This window comes from Corythoichthys intestinalis, chromosome 9 (genome assembly GCF_030265065.1).
Source record: "Corythoichthys intestinalis isolate RoL2023-P3 chromosome 9, ASM3026506v1, whole genome shotgun sequence".
NCBI classification, from domain to species: Eukaryota; Metazoa; Chordata; class Actinopteri; order Syngnathiformes; family Syngnathidae; genus Corythoichthys; species Corythoichthys intestinalis.
In genome coordinates, this window is record NC_080403.1 from 44,591,701 (window position 1) to 44,604,741 (window position 13,041).

General features: G+C 36.0%; 1 protein-coding gene across 12 annotated transcripts in view; it reads right to left on the bottom strand.

Annotated features, from left to right (window-relative positions):
* The window catches only part of LOC130922192 (glutamate receptor-interacting protein 2-like), a 132,164-nt gene that overhangs the window by 67,796 nt on the left and 51,327 nt on the right, over positions 1-13,041 (bottom strand). For 2 of the 12 annotated variants that reach the window (XM_057846796.1, XM_057846795.1), the window contains exon 1: positions 7,723-9,734. The exons of 9 other annotated variants lie outside the window; for them this stretch is intronic. In XM_057846796.1, coding sequence (XP_057702779.1) covers positions 7,723-7,771 — 49 coding nt within the window. In that variant the 5' untranslated portion in view covers positions 7,772-9,734. Of the gene's footprint in view, positions 1-7,722; positions 9,735-13,041 lie in introns of those variants that run through there. One more of the 12 variants, XM_057846786.1, reaches the window with a different exon arrangement.

The following is a 13,041-nucleotide window of genomic DNA, read 5'->3' on the forward strand; positions in this document are numbered from 1 at the left end:
TACACGAACGCAGAACAATTAATACAAGACTAATACAACATACTGCATCTCTTGGTACCCATATATGGTATAATATAGAACAGAAGACACATGAGCGACATTAACAGAAGATAAACTTACAGAAAGGTGTACGGAGCACTATAAACGTCTCTTAAAACTACTCCTTATTGCAGTCTATAACTGCCTGTTTTCTTGCCAAACCGTCAACCCAGTAGATGGCGGTAATGCCCCATAATACCAGGGGTAAACTGTACTCCTTCTCCCGCCCGTACTAGTAGGAGCCACAACAACGCAGGCAAGCGCTGCCCCCCAGCGGCCGGAGGGATTCTCTTCAAATTGGTCCCGTGAAAAATCATAAAAACCGGACATTTTCATGAATTTATAAAACCCGGCCGGATGACGAGGACACGACGTGAAAAGTGGACATGTCCGGGCAAAAGAGGACGTTTGGTCACCCTACATTAAATGTAACAAAATTAGCCGACAAATAAGTGACGGTCACCTCAGAGCAGGAGAAATTAGTCGTTTAATGTTACAAAATTAGCCAGCAAACATGTGACATTAGATACATAACAGGATAAATTAGCTTAAAAGTGTTCCATTAGCCTGCACACATGTAAATAGAACAGGAGGAATTGGCCAAAAAATGTAATATTTTTCAGCAAACATCTATGGCGTTCACCTCAGAACGGAAGAAATTAGCTTTTAAATGTCAAATTAGCTAGCGGACATGTGACATTAGCTACAGAACAGAGGAAATTAACTGAATGCCACAATATTAGCTATCAACCACAAGACATTCTCCTCAGAACAGGAGAAATTAGTCTATCAATGTTGTATTAGCCAGCAAACATGTGACTATAGCCACAGAACAGAAGAAATCAGCCTTGAAATGTTACAAAATTATCCAGCAAACATGTCGCATTAGCCACATAACAGGAGAAATTAGCCTACATAGTTTACATTAGCCTGCAAACTTGATAAATTAGCCAACAAATCGGTAATTAGCCAGCGAATATTTGACATTAACCCAAAAGCATGAAATTAGATGGCAACAAGACAATTAGCCAGGAAGCAAAGAATCCCTGGTGTGATTATGACAAAAACATAACACACAAAAAAACAGAATTCAGCCCAATTATGTCACTTGTATTGTATGTTGTGCTTGTGTGTGAATGCCTGCGCCAACATTAAATGACAAAAGGAAGCAAAGGAGGATGGAGGAAAATCAAGCACTCTTGAGAATGACTCATATCAGCACATACGAACGTACACGCACATCCTCGCATACTGGTGGCGGTCCGACTGGTGGTCTTATCTCCGACTTCCTCCCTCTAAAGGATTGGAGTGCAAATGAATTGGCACTCGGATGATGACGGGTAAGAACTTTGAAGTGGCAAATTACAGCTCACACACGTCAGTGTGGAAGATGAACACGAGAATGAGGATGGATAGTGTGTGTGCACTACAATAAGCGCAAGTTTCATGGCCGACAATTATGAGCTAAAGTAGCCGGAAAATGTGGCGTATATTAGCAAACATTCAAAATAGGAAGTGAACAAATGCTAAATCAGCAAGCAAAAAAACAGTTAGTACAACTACGCTAAAAAGCTGTTGTGGAAATTCGCAGTAAAATTTGAAAAATTACAATGTGAGTTTGGTTAGCAAATATAACATGACACGATAAACAAAGAAGTTAAACAACAGTAAATTAGGATAATGTGTGTGTGTGTGTGTGTGTGAACTAAAATAGGCACGCATGTCACAAAGATAAATTGCATGCTAATTGCTAATTTAGCCAGAAAATATGGAAAAAGCCAACAAAAAGGAAAAATTTGCGCAACTATTATATTAAAAAAAAATGTTGCTGAAATTAGCCAGGAGATATGAAAACCTAGCTGGTGACTTTGGCTATCAAACGTGACATTATTAGGCAACAGACATTCAAAATTAGTACACCTATGATGAAAAATGTTGTTGAAATTAGCCGGGGAAAAAATGTTTGAGAAATTATCATGTGACTTTAACAAGGTGATATGATTTAGCAACAAACCTTAAAATATGCACATATATGATAAAAAAAAAAAAAAATATATATATATATATATATATATATATATATATATATATATATATATTGTTGAAATTAGCCAGATAAACTTAGCATGTGACTTCAACAAGCAAACATGACATGATTAGCCAGCACACATTCAAAATTAGCACATCTTGGTTCAAAATGATGTTAAAATTAACTGAGAAAATAGGGGAAAAATGTATGTTGACTTCAGCTAGCAAAAAGCCAACCTGACTAGCCACTAAACATTTAAAACTAGCACAACTATGATGAAAAGTGTTGTTTGAAATTCACCAGAAAAACTTAGAATGTGACTTTAACTAGCAAACATGACATGATTAGCCAGCAAACATTCAAAATTAGCACATCTTGATGAAAAAAGATGTATAAATTAGCCGAGCAAATAGAAAAAAAATGTATTCTGACTTCAGCTAGCAAAAGGACAACCTGATTAGCCACTAAACATTCAAAATTAGCACAACCATGATGAAAAACGTTGTTGAAATTAGCCGGGGAAAAAATGTTTGAGAAATTAGCTTGTGACTTTAACAACGTGATATGATTTAGCAACAAACCTTAAAATTTGCACATACATGATTTTTAAAAAAAAAAATGTTGTTGAAATTAGCCAGATAAACTTAGCATGTGTCTTCAACAATCAAATTTGACATGATTAGCCAGCACACATTCAAAATTAGCACATCTTGGTTCAAAATGATGTTAAAATTAGCTGAGAAAATAGGGGGAAAAAATGTATGTTGACTTCAGCTAGCAAAAAGCCAACCTGAATAGCCACTAAACATTTAAAACTAGCACAACTATGATGAAAAGCGTTGTTTGAAATTCACCAGAAAAACTTAGAATGTGACTTTAACTAGCAATCATGACATGATTAGCCAGCAAACATTCAAAATTAGCACATCTTGATGAAAAAAGATGTTGAAATTAGCCAAGCAAATAGAAAAAAAAATGTATTCTGACGTTAGCTAGCAAAAAGACAACCTGATTAGCCACTAAACATTCAAAATTAGCACAACCATTATGAAAAACGTTGTTGAAATTAGCCAGGAAAAAATATATATGTGACTTTTGCGAGCAAACAATGAACAGAGGAAGTTGGAAAAAAAAAAACTAAAATGATCCCTTTTTTGTGTAATGACCTTTTTGATTCTACAACTCATAAATTGAAAAATGAAAATTAGCATCTTTAATTGTTCTTACATCCTCTCTGGCTCGGCCTCCATCTTGTTTCCCTCTGGTGGCCGGTGGTATAAATAGGCCTCATGCCGAGGCGCTAATTAATCTCTAGCGACAAAATCAAAGGAGGTGCATCTGCATTTCTGAGAGGGAGGCGGCGAAGGCGAAGGAAGAGGCGCCACGCTGACAGGAAACAACAAAAGGTCACGCAATATTAACTATGAACCCGTTCACTGCGATTGACAGCGATAGATGTCCAATCCATTTTGACTGGGAGGGGCTAGCAGCGATTGCAAGCCAGTCAAAATGGATTGAACATCAATCGTTGTCAATGGCCGTCAGTGTGTTAAACATGAGAAATTACCCAACAAATACGAAACTAGCAGATCTACCTCGCTTTTATCATGATGTACCAAAATTGGGAAGGGCACGATGAACATTTTAACAAAATGTCAACGCTCATTGCAAGTGACGTTTCTGTCACTCAGAAAAAAATTATTAAATAATAAATCCTTATTCTGCTCTGGCATTACATTTACAGAATTCAGGGAGAATTCAACCCCCGGAAGTCAGTTTGACGGCACAACAAGAAAATTGGTAAACATGTCAATCACGAGGAGACCTAGATTTGAAGTAAAAAAATTCAGCCCCTGAAGCCAGTTTCATATAGTAAAATGAAATTTGGCGGGAAGGTCCAGCGTAAGTAGACCCACCAAAAAGTCTTGGAAGTCATGCCTGAAAAGACACAACCCTGTCATTTTGGTGTGAAGCAGCCATTTTGGGCTCATTTTACTCCACTCTGCCAAAAAGGATTTGGGGGGAAAAAAATCAGCTCCTAAAGCCAGTTTTACTTGGCAACATGAAACTTTGTATGAGTGGAACTACAAAAAAGTCTCAAGAGGCTATACCTGAAAATACACAGTAGTCTGACATTTTAGTCTAATATGGACATTTTAGGCTCATTTAGCTCGTATGTGCCTTACCAAATTTGGAAAAAGAAAAAAAAAAATCAGCCCCCTGAAGCCAGTTTCATGTAGTAACCAGTGTTGTCACAGATTACTTGAAAAAGTAATTTACCGTATTGGCCCGAATATAAGACGGCCCTGATTATGAGACGACCCCCTCTTTTTCAAGACTCAAGTTTGAAAAAAAGACTTTTTGAACACCAAATTAATTTTTATACAGAAAATTACAGTACATCTGAAACAAATGATTAAAACAATATATTTGAGAAAAAAGAATGTTATTTTGCCTCATTCAAATCTTAATATCTGAACATTTAAATATGTAAATTAAAGTGCAATCACATTCGTAAATGAATGGCTTCTGGTTTTTGAAATGTCAATAAACCAATCTATTGTGATGAAACAACAAAATTGCAATAACTGCATTAACCATCAAAGTGAAGTCTAACTGTAACTGTAGTCTTGAAACAAATCTGAATGAGGAAAAACATTGCAATAAAATAATGCAAACTGGTTAAACTATAAAGAGTAGCTGAGATCTCTCATGACAGAACATCGCTTCAATGACATATGGCGCCATCTAGCGTCGTAAATGGGGAGAATAGCTGAAATCTCTTATGACAGAACATCGCTTCAATGATATCTGGAGCCATCTAGCGTCGTGAATGTGTATAATGTCTAGACTGCGAATATAAGACGACCCCCTCTTTTTCAGTGTTATTTCAATGCAAAAAACCACCATCTCATATTCGGGCCAATACGGTAATTACTGATTACTGATTATGCCTCAAAATAGTAATCAAGTTACTTTATTGATTACTTTATTATTAGGTAACTAAGTTACTTTAAAAGTAATTTATGAGATTTTTTTTAACCAATTCTTCCCCCTCTGCCGCCTCAACATATGAATGACAACAGAAAAATGTCATCGCAAGTAATTGACTTGCCGATATTTGAATTTAAAGGGTAAAATCAGAATTTTTAACATAAGGCTTAATCTTCCAGTTAGCGGAGGTTTAATTAGCCGAGGGAGTTGATGCCAACCACCATTGACTAGTGCTAGCTTAGCCACTCCAGAGCCCTCAAACTGACTAATACCAGACAAACTGCATGGAATAACTCCACTGACCAATTAAACCCCGCTAACTCAAAGATGAAGCCTAATGTCAAAAATTCTGAATTTCGGGTTAGGAGTTAGGGTTAACAGCATATCAGTGCCGATGTAAAACAATGCAGATTTACTGCACAATAATCAACAACACACAAATGGGAATTGCACAGTGCAATCAACACATAGGTGGGGGCGGGCGCGAATGCGCGCTCACAACCCGGAAGTACTCCGTACACAAACACGGTCAATTTGGCCACAAAGCGTGGCGGCAACTAAGCACTTTACACTCAATCACTCACATTTACAACACCTCTCAAATACACTAAACGAACACTTCACGTCACGGCATAAATGTGCAACACGAATATGATGTAAACAAAACTTGGAGCGATGACTACCCGTCATTGCAACAGCAAAGCTGCGAAACGGCTGCACATGTAGGGGGTCCAACCTATCGCTGGAACCCTCCAGAATAAAGGAAAAATACTTAAGTTCATTCATGGACGTACACGGATCAATATTCCCTCACACATTTCAATAGGTGACTGCACTCGGCTCAAATGTGCACCCGAGCTGGCAGCCTGGCACATGACTTTCTAAGTCCTAAAACACTTTGCGCGTGTGACTTGAGACCAAAACAGGTAAGTAATTACTGACAACACTGGTACTAACATGAAATTTGGTGGGACACCCACCAAAGTCATGTCTGAAAAAACACAGGAAGCTTGACGTTTTAGTTCAATGCGGACATTTTAGGCTCATTTATCTCATATGTGCCTTTCCGAATATAAAAAAAATAAAAAATTCAGCCCCTGAACTAATTTCACCCAGTGACACGAGCGTTTGTGGAAAGATTTATCATAAGTAGAATTACAAAACTGCCTCAAAAAAGATTTTTGCAAAACACACTGAAAGCCTGCTGTTTTGGTTTGAAGTGGACGTATTTAGCTCCGGTTTTCCCCTACACAGTTTAAATGAGGAACATTAAACTTCGTAGACATGTCCGTCATGATTAAACCTACAAAGAACTCTCAAAAAGTCATCCCTGAAAAGACACAGAAAGTGCCATTTTAGTTCGCCTATTTTCATGAACCCGCTTTTTCCAAATGCTACCAAATTTGAACTACACATCCAAGACATTTTGCCAACTCACCACAAAACACTGATATATATATTTCCATTCCTATTGTTTTTGGAAATCGCTAATCAAAATCGTGAGCAGCATCAGCGGGGCCCAAAAGGCAGCACTTTGTCCCCGTTTCCCTCCCTTTGCTCTCCGTCTCCAGGCTTCACTTCAAAGCTGGAGATCCCCAAATCCATAAATAAATCATCAGAAGGGACTGACGCCAGTTGGAGTCTGTCAGACAAACCGACAAACGCGAGAACGGCTCTATCATTACAGCAAAAAAAAAAAAAAAAAAAAAACGGGAATAGCATTTTTTTTCCATGTTTGCTTCTATAAAACACGAGAAAATCGGAAATTGGCTGCCATTGACAGTGATCGACGAACCAGGACAATCTAACACAATATTACTATTATCACTATGTCGTTGCCTTGTAATCACTATGTAGTTACACATTTATAATGAGTACAATCTATTTGAGGCAGTGAATGATTTAACACATGTACAACTCTGTGACTACTATGTCAAATGATCGCTATCGACCTTCCCGGTCCAAATGAATTTAATATCTATTTTCCTTGATGGCTGGTTAGTTACTTAACACACTCATTACTATACCATTTATATGTCTTTACTAACAATAGTAAAGAGTACAATCTATTTGAAGCAGTAAATGAGTTAACATATGTGTTACTATAGTATTACTATCTTGAATAATCGCTTCTAGCCATCCCAGTCCAAATCGTTCAGACGTCTTAAGCTGTCTAAGACAGTTAACAAATTCATTAGTTTGTTATTGCTATGTTATTACATTGTAATTACTAACGTATATGATGAGTACTAGTTATTTATGGAAATAAATGAGTTAACACATTCATTACTATGTTTACTATTTTGAACGATTGCTCCCAGTCCAAAAGGATTGGACGCCTATCGCCATCAATGGCAGTAAATTAGTTAATACATTCATTTCTATATTATTGCCGTCATTACAGATTAATCACTAAGTAATTACACATATATAATGAATTTAATCAAGTTAAGGATGTGAATGAGGTAATGAGGTTATTTCTATTTTATTACTGTGTTATTACATTGTAATTGCTAAGTAATTGCACATATGTAATGGGTACGTTCCCTTAATTTAGTCAAGTTTTGGAGAAAAAACATGCAGATGTTGCCATGAATGAAAGTTAGAAAAACAAAAAAAATATGGAAAGTTGCTCGTGCAGGTGAAGTCAAGAGTTTCACCTTTCTGCAGCAGAAGTCGTCTTTTCAATATGGCTTGAAGAAAAAGCATGGCCGCCACCTCGTCGCTTCCAAATGGAAAAAGAGGGAAGCGCAACTTCTGTCTGCACCCCTTGCTCACTTTCACTCTCTCTCCCTCACCCCTAAACGCCGCCCGCTCCGCTGCGTAATCAACTTCCTTTTATTATTATTTTAACGGCGCAGTCAAATTTATTATTCCGGTTTGTTCTCCGTCTCGGTCCCGACTTTTCTTTGTCATTGCACCATCTTCTGATTATGCACAAAAAGTTGCAGCTCTAAGCCTTCGGGACTTCTGATGCCCCAGTTTTTTTTTTTTTTTGTTCATTCCGGCACCCGCCAGATTCCCGGTGACGACGGGCCCACATGGGGAGCGCCAGGTGATGAAAGTGCAGCAAAAAGATGAAAGCGGCAGTTGAGAGGTGACCGACCTGCCAAATGACGGGCAGGTTGTCAGTTGCTAGAGTGCGGACTAGAAGGAAAAAGGTGAATTTGCATTGGTTGGTATGGAGGATTAGATTTAGATAGCTGTATAAATATTTGGTAATAACACAGTAATTATATTTTCATAACTGTTAAAAAAAAAAAAAAAAAAAATAGTTAAAATTGGATGTAAATAGCCAGTTTGGCAATATTCCTTACTTTTTTTGTCATGTACCTGTACATATGTTTGAACTCAAATATCAAATATCTAGTATTAATACAGTAATTACATTGCTACATTAATTTTTGTTAAAATCTACATGTACTATTGTTATTGTTTTCCCCTATTCTTGCTGTTTTTGTTATTACTGCTCGAAATAAATTAATCAATCAATCAATCAATTGTAATAACATACTAATAGCGATGTGGTTGAAATTGGATGCCAACAGCCAGAGGGTTTGACATTTCAACTTATTTTTTTGCCATGTACCCATGCATCTTTGGACGTAAATGTATAATTATTGAGTAATTATACAGTAAATTCATTGTAATGACATAGTAATAACGTGATAGTTAAATATGGATGCCAACAGCCAGAGAATTTGGCACTTCTTTTTGTTTTGACATGTACCTGTGCTTATGTTTGGACTCAGGTTAAGCCTGAACGATATATCGTTTAAACATCGCCATCGCGATGTGCGCATGCGCGATAGTCCCATCGCAAGGACGTGCGATAAATTTTTCCAATCCACAAACCTTTGATCTGCTTCATTCGCTCGCACAGCCTCTCTCACCCCCTTTCCCAGCTCTCAGTCACTGCGGCACTTGCTTATTAAAGTTAACGATGGCTTTGATCTGGTCAAAGAAGCCGGGCAGCAATCTGTCAATCATCGTTTAACTTGTTAAACAGTTTCTGCAAAGAAGCGTGGGCTGGAAGGAATGTGTGTGTCTGTGGGGGGAGCATGTGGAGACGTTCGAGAAATATAAAATAAACGCCAGAAGTGATTATGAGGAGTTTGAAATTTGTAAATGTCACTCCATGCGCTACTTTTCGCGGTTTTTCACTTATCGCGGCGGGTTCTGGTCCCTATTAACCACGAAAAACGATGGAATACTGTACACTGTGGTCACGATGAGTCATCCAAAGTCTTTCCAAACAGCTATTCAAGTCATCTAGTAAAATGTCTTTTTAAAAATATATATATATATATTTCTTTTTAATATTGCAATATCGCAATATATCGCAAACCCCCAAAAAATCGCAGCAATAGTTTTTTCCAATATCGTTCAGGCCTAACTCAGGTTGCTATATATTGAGTAATAACACAGTAATTACATTGTAATAACATAATTACAAGGCAGTAGTTAAACTTGGATGTCAACAGCCTGAGGGTTTGCCTTTTCTCCTTATTTGTTTGCCATGTACCTGAGCATATGTTTCCTGTGATCCTCGCAAGGATCACAGGATTTAATTTTAGGTGTAGCATGACAAGGGGATGGCAAATAAGAATATAACTCGTATTCCTCCTCCATGCTGTCAACGCAGGCGGGCGACACTTTTAAGGCCCTAAAAAAAAAAAAAAAACAAGAGTTTGTTTTATACTCTGCCTTCAGTGTGGTGGTGGTGGTGGTGGTGGTGATGCGGGTGACGAGGAGGTGAAAATAAAAGCGCAGTCACATCTGAAGCGAGCGACTAAAATATATATATAAAAAAAAAAATGTCCCAGAAAGAAGAAGTTTCCAAGTCGGGTATGAAAATGAGGGAAAATGTTTTGGTAAGACTGAAAGTGACATCGTGTGATGGAGGAGAAAATGGCACTGTCGTTTCATGCTCGTTTCAATGACGGCTTGTATTTGTTTTCTTGGCTCGGGAGATAAAGTGGGAAAAATTGCGAGAAAAGTTAAGTACAAACGTGGAAAAAGAACTTTTGCTGAAAACTATTTAAAAGCGAGTAGAAAATACTATAAAATGCTTTGATTTTTGGTTAGTGCCGATTAACTTTGGGGTGTGTTCGTGTCACTTCTTTGTTAAACCATTGGTTGCCATCAACAGTACTAGACGTTCAATTTATTTTTTGACTGGGAGGGACGAATGAACGATCCTTTATCCAAATTAATTTCAGGAAATTTACTCAATTTGGTTTAAATATTTTTTACCATGTTGATTTCCAATTAAAAAAAAAAAAAAACGTATTAAAAAAATCATATTAAACGTATACAGAAAAATGAATACAAAGCATCATTATTCTTGTCAAAATTTTAACATATGAATACTAAAACAACAAGTGAAAGTTCAAAATAAAAAAGCTTTTACATGTACTTTATATGTTCTAGTATATGTGTAGATTTATAATATATTTTTTTGATAATTTAAATTCATTTTTTTGGGGATATTCATTCATTTGGAATAAATATTTTTGACCATGTTGATTTAATTTCTAAAAATAAAATAAAAAAATCTAATTAAATATGTACAGAAAAATTAATAAAAGACAATATTATAATAAAAATATTACTAATTAAAAATGATGATTAGATACTGATAATTATTAAAATGTGTTTATAAAAAAAAATCAACATCGCAATAAGAACAAAAAAAAACTAAATGAGAGTTAAATCAAATTAATATTAGTGATAAATGATTTCAGTGACGTGAAATGTTAGCACATGATTGCAAAACAACAAGAAAGTTTTGGTAAAGTCAGTTTAAAATAAAAAACAGATGGGAAGAAAATGAAAATGGAGGAAAAACAACAATAACACAACAAAAAAGTGACTAAAGAATGAATAACTAAGTTTTTTTCTTTTCTTATAAATCATCATACTAATAATTTGCCCAGTAACATCCAAACTAATCCCTGCCTTTCATTCCAAACTAATTAGACGCCAATCACCGTCAATGGCACCCACCGTTCATGACCCTCTTTCATCATCCTTCCTCAGTTTGTGTTTTTTGTCATCATTCATTATGAAAATGCATCGCTCACCTTCCGCCCCTCATGATTATGGCGGCTTGTCGCTGCTCCCAATGTGTCACAAATCTGCTTTGACGGGATAAAACATTCATCAAAGACACGCACGCTCAACTGATGAAAAGAAACGTTAACTTCCTCCCTAGAAATGAAACTTGCTATGGTAGAAATTCGCCATGAGAGCTTAAAATTGTATCGTGTATTAACAGTAAAATGCTCTGTTTCTGTATTTAACCCTTTCAGGGACAGCGGTCACTACAAGTTAGCTGAACTACAAGTTAGTGTTAGCTTAACTCATTCAATGCCAGGTTAGGTCGCAGGGTATGTGTTGTTGTAGTTAGTAAAAGAGGGGAATTTGATATTGAAAAGCGATTGAATGGATTGGACGTCTATTGCCGTCAATGGCAGACAAAGAATTAGGCAATGCGAGGTCACATGAGGTTAATTATTCTAGTTTGTATCTTTTTCTTTTTTTCAAGTTATTACAATTTGTTTTAATTATTTTTTTTGTTTACTTTTTTTAAAGTTTTATCTTATTTAGAATTTTTTATGTTGTTTTTTTTTTTTTTTTCAAAATAAATCATGGCTTTTTTTTTTAATTCAGATTTTTTTTATTATTATTCCAAAATGAATCCTTGAATTAATCTATTTATATTATTTAAAATCATTTATTGATTATTTTTTTAATTAAGAAAAAATTAAAAATTAAAATTAAAAACAATTAATTTGTTAAAACATACACTTAAGAAATTCATGTATCTTTTTTATTGCCTATAGCAAAAGACAATAAACAGGAAGTGACCCGGGAATGTCCCAAAATGAACAGGAAGTGACTGAATTGTCCCAGAACTGACAGAAAGAATAAATAAATATATAAAAATATTTTTTAAATTAAAAATAAATACATAAAAATGAAATAATCATAAAAAAATTAAATATATATGTAAATTAATACAATAAAAATACATTAAAAGGTAAAATGTATATTTCCCAACTTTTTTTTTTTTAAGGGAATTTTTTTTTATTTATTTATTTATTTTTATGTCACGAGGAGGCTGAAAAAAAGGACTTGGACTGTTTTGAGGCCAACAGTTTTGAAAACTTTTTATTGACTATCATTCGCCCTCCTGTTGAAGCATATTACGATGCTTCCACGATTCTGGGTGGTGTGTCAATCCGCGGTTTGGAACTGGCATTAAAAAAAAAAAAAGAGTGGTGATGAAAGCAGTACGTAAGAGGAGCATTTTTCCAAATTTGCTACTTTGAGCCGTCAGCTTGTAAAAACTTCCTGTCAACACTGATCCGGACAAAGTTAATTGGCGGCTGAGCTAAACCGAGCTGAGGAAGCGCAACGGTGGCCTGCCTCATTAAGATGAGTGACGCGCTGATGACCCGAGGACTGCTCGCACCTGAAAACCACCCGGGAGCTCGTTAATGCTTCCGCTGCACTTTGGTGGCAAACTTGGAGCAAATAGGAAGGAAGGAAGGAAGAAGTCCACTACCAGTACTTGCTTACACGACTAGAAATCCCAATATCATGATCAAGGAGGCAGGAATGAGTCGAGTCAATCATTCTGTTCCGTCATTTTTATTTTGAATATTTCTTGATTTAATATTGTTGTTATTATGTCTCATTTTTATATGTCTAATTATTTAGTAATTAACCTGTAGTGACATTGTAATAACATAGTAATAACGTGTTTGTTAAAATTGGATGCCAACAGCCAGAGAATTTGGCTTTTTTTTTTTTTTTTTTACATGTAGCTGTGCTTGTGTTTGTGCTTGTATTTAGTAATAGCACAGCAATTATGTTGTAATAACATAGTAATAAGAAAGTAGTTAACCTTGAATGTCAACAGCCTGAAGGTTTGCCTTTTCTCCTTATTTATTTGACATGTACCTGAGCAT